We start from the raw sequence: 14722 nt of genomic DNA, 5'->3' as shown, positions 1-14722 counted from the left end.
TCCAGCTTCCCTAGAAGACTCGGTCTCAATTTGCTCCAGGGGCCCTCCTTATATAGTGCCAGAGGCGCCCGTTAATCCTTGCAAATCTCGCTTCCTGCCGTTAGTCCTTTGCTCCTTCGTTTCTCGCCGTTAACTTTCTCCAATCCCGCCGCCTTCCTATCGGCGGATTTCTTTATTGCCGTTTGCCCCGCTTGGACCTCCGATCCGCATTGTTATTGTGCCGGTCATCGGACTTTGTCCCGATACCCCCGCGCCCCCTCCTGGTCATTCCCAATGCATTTCTGCCGTGCTAGCTTGCTTTTTAAAACTGAGGAAGATGAGGTGGAAGGTTGGTCAGAGGCCGTAACATGTGGGAGTTTTACACCCACAGGTTTGGTTATTTTTTTTTTCACCGTACTTGGCTGATGTTCTTGGACGAAAATATTCTCTGTCCAAAAGCTGGCGGAACAAATCGTCTAGAAAATCTGCAAGGGCACACTTATTTTGAAAGATGACGTGTGCCTGGTATATGAATATTTAAATTTTGTAATTTCCACCACCTTTATGTCGACTTTTGTTTTGGCTTTGATGTAAGCCGAGATATCAATCTCTGAAGTGGCAGGGGCAAGCCGGGAAACAAAAATGTGTTTCGATGGTGGGATCACCTGCAAGGGTTTTGGTGCTGCCGTAACTAATCAGTACGGCATCAGTACGTACCGGGGGTACGGACGGTTGATTACACTGTTTGGTGACTGTTACGAGGGTTTGAATTATTGGGTCTAGGATCACTTGAAGCGATGCTACAGAGGACATATCGGACAATTGCTCATTAATTCTGAGATATTCGGAAGCCGAATTTTTCTCAGGTCCGGCCCTTGGGGTGGCCAGAGGTTTAATCGGCTGCATAATAGTCGGCTAAAAGAGGATTTTTTACGCTTTGGACACTCATTTAGTAGTTGGAGACTACTAAACTGTGTATCGAGCGCACAGAGTTGGTGATTGATTTTACGAAAACCACTAATCAACTCCATTAATCCGCTTTTAGTCTGCCTCATTAACGATCTCATTTCGGCCTGAACAGCACGACAACCGTCACAGCAAAAGTAGAGACCAGACCTACGCGAGATTGCATCCGAAACTGAGGCCGTGAACCCGGCACATTTAGCGTGTAAAACGTTTTCACAAAGCCAGCAGTGGATGGTAGGCTGGGAAGACGAGATTGTTTTATTACAAGACTTCAACGCACAGACCAATTTAAATTCCAGTTTTTCTTACTGATTTCAATAGGAAAAAAAAACCTTCCATGGGAAAATGTTTGGGGAAAAATCATAGAAGACCAAAAATTTATGTAGAAAATCGGAGATTTCACCTTTGGATGAGTATTCCAAAGATATGGTAACTGCTAGATACCATTTTTTAATTTTAGTTGGTACACATACATTTCAAAAATGATATGTACTAGAAACAATGATGGTCATCGCCATTACGCGGCCTACATAATTCAATATATGGTAAAATTTGATCACTTTCTTCTCTTAGGTGTACCGCGGAAACTGTGGGTGATAGAACCTATGTTTGTTCTGGACTTTGGTTCAGGGGAGCCTAAAGGTTATGGAGCGGGTAAAATTATGCGTGGAGGAAAAAAAAAGTTGGAAATTGTCGGCCTGTGTTATTTATGGGAAGCTAATAAGCAAATTTTTTGAAAACGCAGTGCGCACAAAAAAAAAACGTCCGTCCGCTTTGAGATAAAGAGAGGAAAAGCTTTTATGCTCCACTGCCACTTATATGACAGCTATCGGATATAGTCGGCCTATCCTTATGAATTTTGACAGATCGGGTTAAGTTGTCCCCAATGGAATCTGTACTAAGTTATGGCATTTCCGAACAATCAGTTATATGACAGCAATAGGGTATAGTCAACCGACCTACGAGATCCTGTGCGTTGAAGTCTTGTAATAAAACAATCTCGTCTTCCCAGCCTACCATCCACTGCTGGCTTTGTGAAAACGTTTTACACGCTAAATGTGCCGGGTTCACGGCCTCAGTTTCGGATGCAATCTCGCGTAGGTCTGGTCTCTACTTTTGCTGTGACGGTTGTCGTGCTGTTCAGGCCGAAATGAGATCGTTAATGAGGCAGACTAAAAGCGGATTAATGGAGTTGATTAGTGGTTTTCGTAAAATCAATCACCAACTCTGTGCGCTCGATACACAGTTTAGTAGTCTCCAACTACTAAATGAGTGTCCAAAGCGTAAAAAATCCTCTTTTAGCCGACTATTATGCAGCCGATTAAACCTCTGGCCACCCCAAGGGCCGGACCTGAGAAAAATTCGGCTTCCGAATATCTCAGAATTAATGAGCAATTGTCCGATATGTCCTCTGTAGCATCGCTTCAAGTGATCCTAGACCCAATAATTCAAACCCTCGTAACAGTCACCAAACAGTGTAATCAACCGTCCGTACCCCCGGTACGTACTGATGCCGTACTGATTAGTTACGGCAGCACCAAAACCCTTGCAGGTGATCCCACCATCGAAACACATTTTTGTTTCCCGGCTTGCCCCTGCCACTTCAGAGATTGATATCTCGGCTTACATCAAAGCCAAAACAAAAGTCGACATAAAGGTGGTGGAAATTACAAAATTTAAATATTCATATACCAGGCACACGTCATCTTTCAAAATAAGTGTGCCCTTGCAGATTTTCTAGACGATTTGTTCCGCCAGCTTTTGGACAGAGAATATTTTCGTCCAAGAACATCAGCCAAGTACGGTGAAAAAAAAAATTAACCAAACCTGTGGGTGTAAAACTCCCACATGTTACGGCCTCTGACCAACCTTCCACCTCATCTTCCTCAGTTTTAAAAAACTAATGTCTTCTCTAACACTTACCTATCAGAATAGAAGAAGGTTACGTAGTAAACTACCCAAACTATATTCTGGTACTTTTTTCTTTGCATCTCACATTATTGTATTTACATAAACTTGGTTAAACACAGAGATCTAAAGCTCCGAAGTTTTTCCAAGTAGGTACACCACTTTTGAATGTGATAGAACTCTGCAAAGGGGAGGAGTTGTGTTAATTTCTGTAGACTCCAAATTCGCTTCTGAAGAGGTAAAATCACAAGAGTTTGACACTGAATTTCTTTGCATCAAAATCACTTTGTCCGATCAATCTTTGTATGTTACTTGTTCGTACATACCACCTTCGTCCGTACCGCCAACATACTGGCAACATTTGTCCGCTATTCGTTTGGTTTTCGATCGTCTGTCTGATGGTGACCAGCTGATAGCTCTGGGTGACTTTAATATCCCAGAACTTATGTGGTCAAATGTTGATAATTCACCGTCTTTACAGCTTAACTCCCACCATGACTTCCCTGAGGGCATGTTCGACATGTCACTCGGGCAAATTAACCACCTTAGAAATTCTTTAGGTCGGACTTATGTTTCGTTTCTGATCCTGATGGAATTACTCTTTCCAGAACTTTGCCCCTTTCTAACCCTGAGGATCCATATTAACCCACTCTTGAATCGAAAACAATTCCGAGGATATAAACATAGCATTAAAAAAATGTTATTACATTATAAACATATTTTTCGACGGTTGCGTGCCGTGGAAATAGACGTCCGCTTCAACGAATCCGCCTTGGTATACAAGGCACCTCAAGAATAGTATGAGTAGACTTTTAAATAAACATAGATTATCTGGCTGTACAGTTAGTTATTCAAGATACTTAGTAGCTCGGTCCAATTTTACCGTGCATAACGCAGAATGTTATAGGAGTTATATTCGCCGCTGCAGGATTCAGTTCACTGCTTACGTTTGAGAACTCAGGTCTTAAGGTCGTGTAAGGTCAAGCCCGTGTATTCGCCAGGCCCTGATGGAGTACCAGGCTGTGTTCTGAAGAACTGCGTCGAGGCTCTGTGCAAACCGCTCGTTAAACTCTTTAATCTATCCCTGGAAACTTTAATCATTCCCCTTATGTGGAAGGAATCCTTCATTATTCCGCTGCATTAAAAAAGGGGAAAAATCCGACGTTGCAAATTGTAGAGGCATCTCTAAATTGTCAGCAATTCCAAAGCTTTTTGAAAAACTTATCACTCCACATTTGCAACACCTATGTAGTTCAATTATAACTCCGTGCCAGCATGGCTTCATGAAGCGCCGCTCCACCACTATCAACTTATTGGAGCTAACATATTTTTTCACGGATGGGTTCCGGAATGGCTTACAAACAGGCGTCATTTACACTGACTTCAGTAAAGCATTCGACTCTGTTAACCATTCGCTTCTTATAAGTAAACTCAGTCTTTTAGGATTCCCAACTGATCTTCTTATCTGGATTTCGAGCTACTTATCTGGGAGAACCCATCGTGTTTTCTTTAAAGATGTTACCTCGCGTTTAGTACGCGCCACATCTGGGGTGCCCCATGGAAGCCATCTTGGACCCCTACTTTTCACACTGTTTATTCACGACTTTCCCCTTGTCTTAACTAATTCACTTGTACTTATGTACGCTGATGACGTTAAGCTATGCCTTCAGTATAAATTCACTAGCGCCCAGTCTAGACTTCATCCCGATTTAGATAAACTTCAAAATTGGTGTTTAGCAAATAACCTAAAGCTTAATGGATCGAAATGTAAACTTTTTCTCCGATCTAGTCCTCACCAGGCTATGTACTTTCTCTATGGGAACGCCTTAGAACGATTAACTCAGGTTAACGATCTAGGTGTCCTATTAGATTTGAAACTTAAATTTACCGACCATATATCTACCATGGTTAATAAAGCTATGGGTGTGCTTGGTTTTATTAAAAGATGGTCAAAAGAATTTAATGACCCGTACATAACTAAAACGTTATATACATCACTGGTCCGTCCGATTCTTGAGTATGGATCGTGTGTCTGGAGTTCTCAATATGGAGTACACCAAGATCACATTGAATCCGTACAAAAAAACTTCCTTACTTTTGCTCTTAGGGGACTTAATTGGGATGCAAATCTTTACCACCCCTCTTATCGTAGTAGACTTTTACTAATCCACTTACCATCATTAACAAATCGTAGAACGATGCTGGGTGTCATGTTTCTATATATTCTTATTTATGGAAATGTAGACAGCCAGCATTTACTAATACGCATTAATTTTAACGTTTCTAGTAGAAGGACTAGAAACTTTCGTCCTCTACTCCTCAGCCTTTGTAGTTCGACATATGCCCAACATGATCCGTTCAGGGTATTATGTTCGGACTACAATGTTCTCTACCACATCTTGTCACTTTGCTCCACTAACAATCTTAAATCGCTTATATAAACAGCCTTATCTGTGCAACACTCTTCCTTATGATATCTTTCTCCTACTCTTCGCTTAAACTATCTCGGATATATTTCCGCGATTCCCGCGTACATTACGCGGCAGCGTCCTTCGGTCGGTTGGACGGGAGGCTGTACGTATGCAGTGGGAACCGCGTAAAAAAAATCCTAATTTTCGGCTTTAGAGGGCTTTAATGGGACGCAAATCTTGACCTTCACTCCTACCACAGTAGAGTTTCAAAATTTAACTTATCATCGATGCGTAGTGCCTTGTTTCTATATTGTCATATCAATGGTAAAAAGCCAGCATATAAGACGCTTAAAATTTAGCGTTATTAGTAAAAGGACACTGTAGCTCGACATATGTCCTGAGCGATCCCTTTAGGGTATTATGTTCGGACTACAATAGTCTTTACCAAATCATTTCGCTTTGCTCTACATAAAACCCTAAATCCCTAAATATATTCTTAAAGCTTTATCTGAGCAACACTCTCTCACGTAATATTTTACTCTGTTCTTTACTCTCGGATCTATTCCCGCTATCCGAACATTATGCGGTAGCGTCTCTGGGTCGAGTTAGCGGGAGGAGGGTAGATGGCAGAGGAAGCTGAGCGGAAAAAAAAGTCTAAATAATCTAAAGTCTAAAACAAATAAATAAAAAAGAAAGGAAAACTAGCTTTGGGCAGAGCCCAAGATGATATACCTTTGCAGTTACGTAGCAGCTTAGAATATTAAATTCGTATGACAACTTCACTATTCGGTCAATTTTATAAAAATTTAGTAAAGGAATGCTATCTTCGGGCGAAGCCGAAATTGATACGTTTGCTTATTTATAAATTTTGTTTTACTTCTGTTAATCCCAACGTGGTTCATAAATTACGTAACTTACAGCACTATACAATCGAATCTGCATTCCGTATTTCTTAGCATTATAAGCTAAAACCCGAAATAGGATTAGGACTTTTTAATTAAAAATTAAAAAAGGAAGTTTCACTAGTAGATTTTTATTGACACAGGTTTGTTGACGTTTATAATAATAATTTTGAATTTTGAACCTAAAATTTGCTGGATTAAAATTTGGGGCTAGTTCTTTTTTCTCTGATTTTTAATGTTAATGACATCTAATTTAATATAATTATCATTATATTTACGCTTGGGTGTACTAAACGACAAATGTTTAAAAAAGTTACAAGACTACAAAGAGGATCAAGGTCAAAGGTAAAAAATCGAGGATAGGATGACCGCTTATTTTGATTTTCGTGGTGTGGTGCACTATGAATTCCTCCCACCTCGTCAAACTGTTAATAAGGAATATTTCGTCGAAGAAATTCGATTAAAAATATCAGAAGTATTGCTAAGCAACTTTTGGTTTTTGCATCGCGATAATGCACCATCTCACACTACACTACACTCGTTTCCGTTTTCACTAAAATTCGACGCAACTTCCGGTTTCTCCTGATTTACCTCCGTCTGACTTCTGGCTTTTTCCAAAACTTAGGAGATCACTTCGGGGAACGCGTTTGGAGTCAATTACGGAGATAAATCTTAATCGAAGAAAGCGCTCATGACTATAACGGAAAGAGACTACTTGGCATAAGGATTTGAGAAAACGATCTATTCTACCGGAAACATGTATTCTACCGGGAAGTAATTACTTAGAAGGAGACGAAATAAAAGTTGAAAAAAAATCAAGAGTTTTCCTTTCACAAACAATTTCTCCTTACTTTTTACCCACAGTAGTAATAATGAATACTATCAATTTAGTCATACCCGAAACCTTTTGAAACCAGCAGGTATAATATATTAAAGTACTTTTATAATGATAATATACATTAATTAAATATTGGCGAAGGCAAACTGAAAGGGTATATCAACTATGGCTCCGCCCAAAGAAAGGTGTCTTTCTTATTTTCTTATTATTATTTTTGTTTTAAATAGTCAACAAATGGTTTCAAGAAACTAGAAAAAATGTGTATTTATCGCACGGGGATTCGAACCCTTGTGTGAAGTTTGGTGTCGGGAAAATAGTCAACCTATTAACACACTTGGCCACCGCCGCTTTGATCCCATCATATTCCTCATTTATTAATTTGCGTATTCATTAAAGAACTTACCCAAAACAAATGAAGAATAAAAAGGAGATCCAAAAACCACAAATGCGGCGAAAATCCGTAAGAGTCTTAGACTTCTTTGTAAATAGGGCGCCAGAAGTCGGGTCTGCGCCGCGTTGAATGCCGATCCTGATGATACGCTATTCATCTGTACGTCTCATCTTTTGTACAGGTTTAGGTAAAGAGTGGAGTGTAAATGCATCATATTTTTTTTAGTTTATGAAGTTATTTCTCGTTTATGTATTTTGCACATGCTTGATAGTTCTATGACTATAGTTCTATAGTTGCTTGGATCAGCTTACTAAAAAAAATATTTATCATTAATTATTATAATAAAAATGATTGAAATTTTAAATTTAAATATAGCATAGGTTTATTCCGAAGGGTTTACACATCATATACAATTTTATTTAGGTATGGAAATTATAAGTTCTATATTAATCCCTTTGAGGATGAAAATGTATAAAATAAAAGCCTATGCTATCCCTAGGCTAAGTCAATATAGTTTAAGCTAGTAGCCAGATAGATGTCTTTTAGTTAAATCTACCTAACCTCTAGCCATATATGATTAAATCCAGGAAAACCCACCCTAACAGTTTAGAAACGCAACGCTATCGATAAACGTAATGAATGAAAACGTAATGAGGATGGCCGCCGTTTAAAAAAATTGCCGGCGAAAGCACATCTCGGTCAGCAGGATTTTCTGAAATTAATACAAGAGGTCTTAATTTAACGATTAAGGCCATGCCTCAATGCAAGAGGAACAACAAAGTCCTCAAATCTTCGAAGCCAAGAACTGCGGGCCATCGGCCCCATAAATGTGGTGTTTTGCCGCCAAAATAGGGAGAACGTGGAGGAATAAATCGCCACTCGATAGTTTCCTACAGGCAAAGCTCGTAAAGAGATGTCTGTTGATTCTGGCTGAGGAACTGGTGAATCTTCCACAAAATTTGTAGCGTTATCCGACCATATCTCAGAAACGCTCAGAAACGAAGCTGTGGAATCTCCACCCAACGGGGCAGTATTGGGACCGAATTTTCGCAATTAGCGCTAATGGGCCAGAGTGCAGGTTCATCTCATGAAAATGCGTAGCTATAGTCGGAGTGAGTCTTGCCAAAATAATCGGATGGCGTCCATTAAAAACGTTGAGTTCCGTAGTCGTCCATCGACGCGAAGCAAGCCAGCATTATCTACAAAGGAGACAAGCGGGCTTGAGGGTGAAACCAATATGCGCGATTTTATCAAGCTTATGACTTCCTTAAACAGTGCTCTGAACGATGCGCAACAGTAAATGGGTTCCCTTCACAGATCCTGGACAGAAATGCCCTCTCGACAGATAAAGCGACAAAATTTCTAACCGAAGGCAAAGACTCAATATTGAGGAGTCAATAAGGTTCGGGCGCGGAACTCGACCGTTGCACTTTCGGCCACAATAATGGCAGGTCAATTATCCTTGGAGGCCCGAAGAAATGAAGGCCCATAGGACTATCTTGATAATAGATCGACTGAATTGAATGCCGTGGGAACGTACCGACATTTCATTGACTTGGTGAGCTTCTGTAGGGAAAATACTCGATTAGAAACAAAAACGTTAAATAGAGCAGCTTCGTCTTGAATCCAGGATAGGGCAAATGAGGAGTCACACCAGCAATAATAATCTCCCAAGGTTGTAGGTCCCAAGGTCAGCCTCTTGCTAGTAACTCAACACCAAATAATTCCAGATTTGGTATCATCTGAGTTTTTATGGGTGCCACTCGAGATCTTGAACATAGCAGCCGACAATCAGAGCCTACCAACCCGTAAACGCAAGCTCCATACTCATCCAAGCTGGCATCACAAAATCCGTGGATTTCCAACCTTCCTTGGCCGGGAAAGGCTAAGCGAGAAAACTTAATTCGCTGAGTTTGGCTAAAACTGTAACAGATTTGCATCTACTCGGAATGCAGGGAATGGGAAGGTTTTCATCGCAGGATACATTTTTTTTTTCACATCGTCTGCAACAAAATCTTTGCCCTAGTGACGACAGGACCTACCAAGCCCATTGGTCCATGAAACCGAGCAATAAAAGATAGTATAGATCTCCTGGTGGGCTTGGAATTGGGCTTCAAAGAAGAACAGCAGAGGATCAACAGAAGGGTTCTAGGCTAATCCTAGGGTCTTTGTGAACGGGCTGTCATCGTCAAACTTCAAGTCTGACTCCTTGTATTCTTTAGACACTCCTTCCAAAACCTGGGATGTTGGAGCACCACTTTCTCAATTAGAACTGACCCTTGTACAAAAGGCTCGATGTCTGGGCCACTTGAGCCAGCTGATGTATTAACCGATCTGCTGGGAAAGCAAACAGCTGGGAAACGGAAATGGACGCAAAAATTTCTTGGATTTTTGTAACATTTCAGGCTAGCTACGAATTCGAAAGCTAGGAATTTAACAAAAAAGTAACAAAAATACAAAATTTTTGCTGGCTTCAAAACGAAATCAATCGGACACACATGAAACCGTGTATGTGAATGTGTGAGCACACATACATATGAAGATAGTGACTAGGTGATATCAAAACCTCTGCAAGGCATAAACAAGTTTAGGCTGAATCATGAGGTTGGACATTAGGACATCATTGAGGGAATATCCAGAGGACGTGGCAGCAGAGCCGTCGAACACAACTCTTAGCTTAGTAGTGAAACTGGCTTCCTTCAGTACAGACTGATGTGGGGGAGGAAATACTGGCACTTACCTCGTAATTCCTGCGCCACCCAAGACATGTGACCCAGTTCCAAGTATTCCTTGATGAACGAAGCACATTTGGTTCTTAAATTCACATGACGATCCAGCGTACGCTCAATCGAATGGATCCAACGCAAAGCTTGTGCATAGGATTCTGCCAACAGCTCCACGCTGTGCTTGACTGCAAGTCGAACCGAACACGCACCGGTTTCTAGCCGGACCACAGTGGGAGAAACGATTGGTTTAGAGCCGATATAACATATTAATAACTCCGAAAAAAATGATTCTATTTTTGTACGGATAATTTTTTTGTACGTTAAGTGTATGTTAAGAAAAAAGCAAGAAAGGAAAGCTAACTTCGGGCGGAGCCGAAGTTTATATACCTTTGCAGTTGAGTCGCAGTCCTCTAGGTGGCGCCACGCATCTTATATTATTAGATATATAGCGGATCGTATATAGTTCACCGATCCTTATGAAATTTGGCATATCGAATTATTTTGCCAAAAGAGGAATCCATTTAAACTCCCATCCTTCTAACTTGAAAAACAACGAAGTTATGGCATTTCCGATCAATCAGTTATATGACAGCTATAGGATATAGACTGCCGATCCTTATGAAATTTGGCAAATCAGATTGTTTTTCCCAAAATAAATAAATAAATAAAAATTCGATCGTTCTATGACAGCTATAGGACATAGTCGGCCGATTATGAAATTTTGTACATAAGATATTTTGGTCAAATATAACATGTGTGGAAAGTCGCAACCCTCTAACTTAAAAAACACCAAAGTTATGGCATTTCCGATTAATCAGTTATATGACAGATATAGGATATAGTCGACCGATCCTGGCCGTTCCGACTTATATACTGCCTGCAAAGGAAAGAAGGATGTGTGCAAAGTTTCAACTCGATAGCTCTAAAACTGAGAGACTAGTTTGCGTAGAAACAGACAGACGGACATGCTTATATCGACTCAGGAGGTGATCTTGATCAAGAATATATATACTTTATAGGGTCGGAGATGTCTCCTTCACTGCGTTGCACACTTTTGACCAAAACTATAATACCCTCTGCAAGGGTATAACAACAAATTTTTATTTTTATTTTTATTTTTTTTTTACAGTTATTTAGATCATTTATGATTTCCATAAATAGTTTTATCAATGATATTATATTACCGAAGATTTATTTTTCCACAGCCAAAAGTTATGTTGGAAACATCTTTTTCCTTATGCCATATTGAATCATAATGATCCTAAAGCCAAACAAAGTGGAAACGGAATTAACATCATATCGTCCCATTAGTCTGCTGACAATATTCTCTGCTGAAAAAATACTCCTGAAGATAATCTTGCCAATTTTGGACGAACATTCCATCATTCCTGAATACCAATTCGGATTCAGGAGAGGCCACGGGACCCCCGAGCAGTGCCACAGGGTCATTAATGATATAATTACTGCATTTGAGAACAAAAAATACTGCACAGCTGCATTGCTTGACGTTCAACAAGCGTTCGATCGAGTCTGGCACAAAGGTTTATTGTACAAGATAAAAAAAATTGCTACCTGTTCCGTATTACTTAATAATCAAATCATATCTGTATAATAGATGCTTCTACGTGCAGCAGAAAAACGATGCATCAACGGTACATTTCATTAATGAAGGCGTCTCACAATCCTCTACACTTTATATACGGCGCATATGCCAGTCACAAACAACAGCACTGTTGCAACATACGCTGATGATGCAGCCGTTTTGGCCACAAGCTCATTTAGAAATGAACCTTCTGAACTTCTGCAGCGTAAGCTAAGACTGATTGAAGACTGGTTCCTTCGATGGAAAACACTAAAAATGTTGATACGTCGAAAATCGGAAACCTAACTGGAAAACAAAATTCGCCTCTACAAAGCTATATTAAAGCCTGTTTGGACATACGCTATACAGCTTTGGGGAACTGCTAGCAACTCAAATATTGAGATACTACAGCGCTACCTGTCAAAAACTTTGCGACAAATTGTCAATGCTCCTTTTTATGTAACTAATGCAAATATCCACAAGGATCTCAATATCCCAACCATAAGAGAAGAAATAAATAAAAATAGTAAAAAATATATCGACAGACTCCATAATCATGAAAAAAAATTAGCCTTAAGTCTAGTAGATAACAGTTTATCATTAAGAAGACTAAAAAGATACCACATACTAGATCTCCCAGATAGATAAATTCAATTAACAGAAACGATGTTGTATATAATAGCAGGGTTCACTGGAAAACTGCTATTCTTGTTATTTAATATTAATTGTAAAATTTACTTATTGTTTATAAAAACAGATTGTAAATAAATAAAGAGTTTAAAAAAAAAAAAAAATATTGAAAAAAGCACTCACTTTGACACTGGCATAACATGCGGGAATAAGCGGTTTAATTTGGAAATCTGGCCCGCGCTCATAAGCACACTACAGTCCTGATCAGTGCGTTTTTGAGATTGTTACTGCACATGTTCAATGCTAGTTGGGCCCGGGCGAAACGACAGATGCTGCTCTCGCCCAATATATCCGAGTGTGTCTCCCTAATCCTGAATGATCGACCGGAAATCACTCTAAGCCCCACCATCAAAATACATTTAGTTTTGGAGGATTCTGGCCGGACTAAGTCATTGCCATAGCCATCGAAAAAAGAGAAACCCCTTTTTTAAAGATGATCGTAAACGGCAAATAAAAAAATTCAGGAGACAGAAAACGGCCATATGGAAAACGTCTTATTTTAGCTATTTAGGTAACTCTGACTACAAAAATTCTGATGAGGAGTCAAAAATTCATACAAAAACAAGTCTTTATTTGAACAAGAAAGTGGTTAAACCCGACCTCCCTTTGTTATCGAAAATAGGAAGGACTACGCACACTAATATTAGTGTTGTCGTGTAAAGCATCGAAAATAATCAAAAAGGTAGCGCGACAGCATTTTATTAGTCAACATTGAGATACTCAAACGCCAAGTTGGTTTAGACAATTTTGGCTTTCATTTTTGTGCATAATTAACTGCAGGATATTTATTTTCGTCGAAGTGATCGCATAAAAAGGTAAGTGGACTTAGATTTATTGAATAAAGTCATACAAAGTGCATATAAGTTTGGTTCATGTTTTTCATAATTTCTTTTTTAATTGCGTTGTTATGAAAAATTACGTGGTGGCGCAAATCCGACCTCTAAATAGTGAGTAAACCGACCGTCTATCGACTGTCTGCCTTGAATGAGACGTTTGAGTCTATTTGTCCCTTTCCGCGCGCCACCACGAATCCAAGGACCAAGACGTGGTCGCAAACCTGGGCGGACATCCATTTTAACATCAGATGAAACAAGTCAACGAACAATCAGATGAATTTTTGAAGCCAAACGGGCAAAAACGGCTGCCGCAAAAAAGGCAAAAAAAAAACAACAATGACACCAAAACAATCAACATCGCAGCCAACTAGACGTTCAACTCGAACCAAAAAAACGCCAGCAAGCTATTTGAACAACGAATTAGATGGCACTACATTTTGTTTAAATCTATAATCTTTTATTACCATTATATAACATAACATTCATTGATTTATCATTGCATAACTCTTATTTATTGGTTATATATAAAAACTTGTTAGTAAAACGCTTGTATCTCAAAATTTTCTCAAAAAAAAAAAGGTATGAATAAAATGCTATGCATTGAAAGTTGCGCAAAGGTCTAACCTTTAATTTGGTATATATAACGATTTAATCCAATGTAAAATAAGCTTTACATAAGCATTTTATAGCCAAAATCATTTACTAACTCGGATTTGCCCCACCTTACCCTATATTTTATTAGGATGGTTTTTTTTGCAGATTTAGTTTGTGGACTGGTTATTATTTTAGTCTGTTTGGCTAAGCAGCCATGCACTCGTTAATATCTATTGTTGTCCGTCTCTCTCCCAGTTTCGCATATGCTTTGTTGTTCTTTGTAGCGCATGCACTTTAGGAGCTTGTCTAGAGCTTCTGCGCCGAAGCTTAAGGTTATGTCTTTGTGCATTGTGAATTGTTATGCACTCCAGCCATATCAGCTGCATTACAGCTGATAGGGTTTAAGCTTGGACAGAAACACTTGTGATTTCGACGTCAACCTATTAAGTATATTGTGAGGGTTCGATTGTAAGCTACATAAAAAAATTAAATAAACTGCGATAATGTTAACAAACCTTAGTCGATAACAAATCGCTGTTATCCACGCTGAAATTGGTAGCCAAAAAAAACTCTGGTCCAATGAAACCTGCGGGTATGCCGCCAAGATTTGCTTCGCGTCACTGGGTACCCGCGATGGCTAGGACGGCCCTTCCGAAATCGTGCGGAAGTTAGAGATAACCCTAAGCACACAACTGAGCTTAGTGATGCCTCTCCTGTACGCCTTAACTTTCTTTGCCCATATATGTGCTGCGTACAAGATAGTGGATCTGAGGACCGACTGAAGAAAAAGACTGTGGCCCTGCTTGGGTGTGTTCTGTATAATTCCACTTAAGTCCCTGCATACGTTCGCCGCCTTTCTTCTGGCTTCCTCCAGGGGCTCTCTGAAGCTGAGCCCCATG

General features: G+C 39.7%; 1 protein-coding gene across 4 annotated transcripts in view; it reads right to left on the bottom strand.

The window, feature by feature from the left end:
• Positions 1–14722, bottom strand: part of LOC6503205 — a 76709-nt gene that overhangs the window by 57988 nt on the left and 3999 nt on the right. Inside the window, exons 2-3 of one of the 4 annotated variants that reach the window (XM_032455962.2) lie at positions 10136–10336; positions 7408–7705 (exon numbers count right to left, since the gene is read on the bottom strand). The exons of 1 other annotated variant lie outside the window; for it this stretch is intronic. In XM_032455962.2, coding sequence (XP_032311853.1) covers positions 7408–7552 — 145 coding nt within the window. In that variant the 5' untranslated portion in view covers positions 7553–7705; positions 10136–10336. Of the gene's footprint in view, positions 1–7407; positions 7706–10135; positions 10337–14722 lie in introns of those variants that run through there. 2 more of the 4 variants (XM_032455965.2, XM_032455963.2) reach the window with 2 other exon arrangements.

The sequence above is a fragment of the Drosophila ananassae genome, chromosome XL (assembly GCF_017639315.1).
Source record: "Drosophila ananassae strain 14024-0371.13 chromosome XL, ASM1763931v2, whole genome shotgun sequence".
NCBI classification, from domain to species: domain Eukaryota; kingdom Metazoa; phylum Arthropoda; class Insecta; order Diptera; family Drosophilidae; genus Drosophila; species Drosophila ananassae.
Note: the sequence above shows the minus strand (reverse complement) of the source record. Positions and strands in the feature narration are given on the sequence as shown.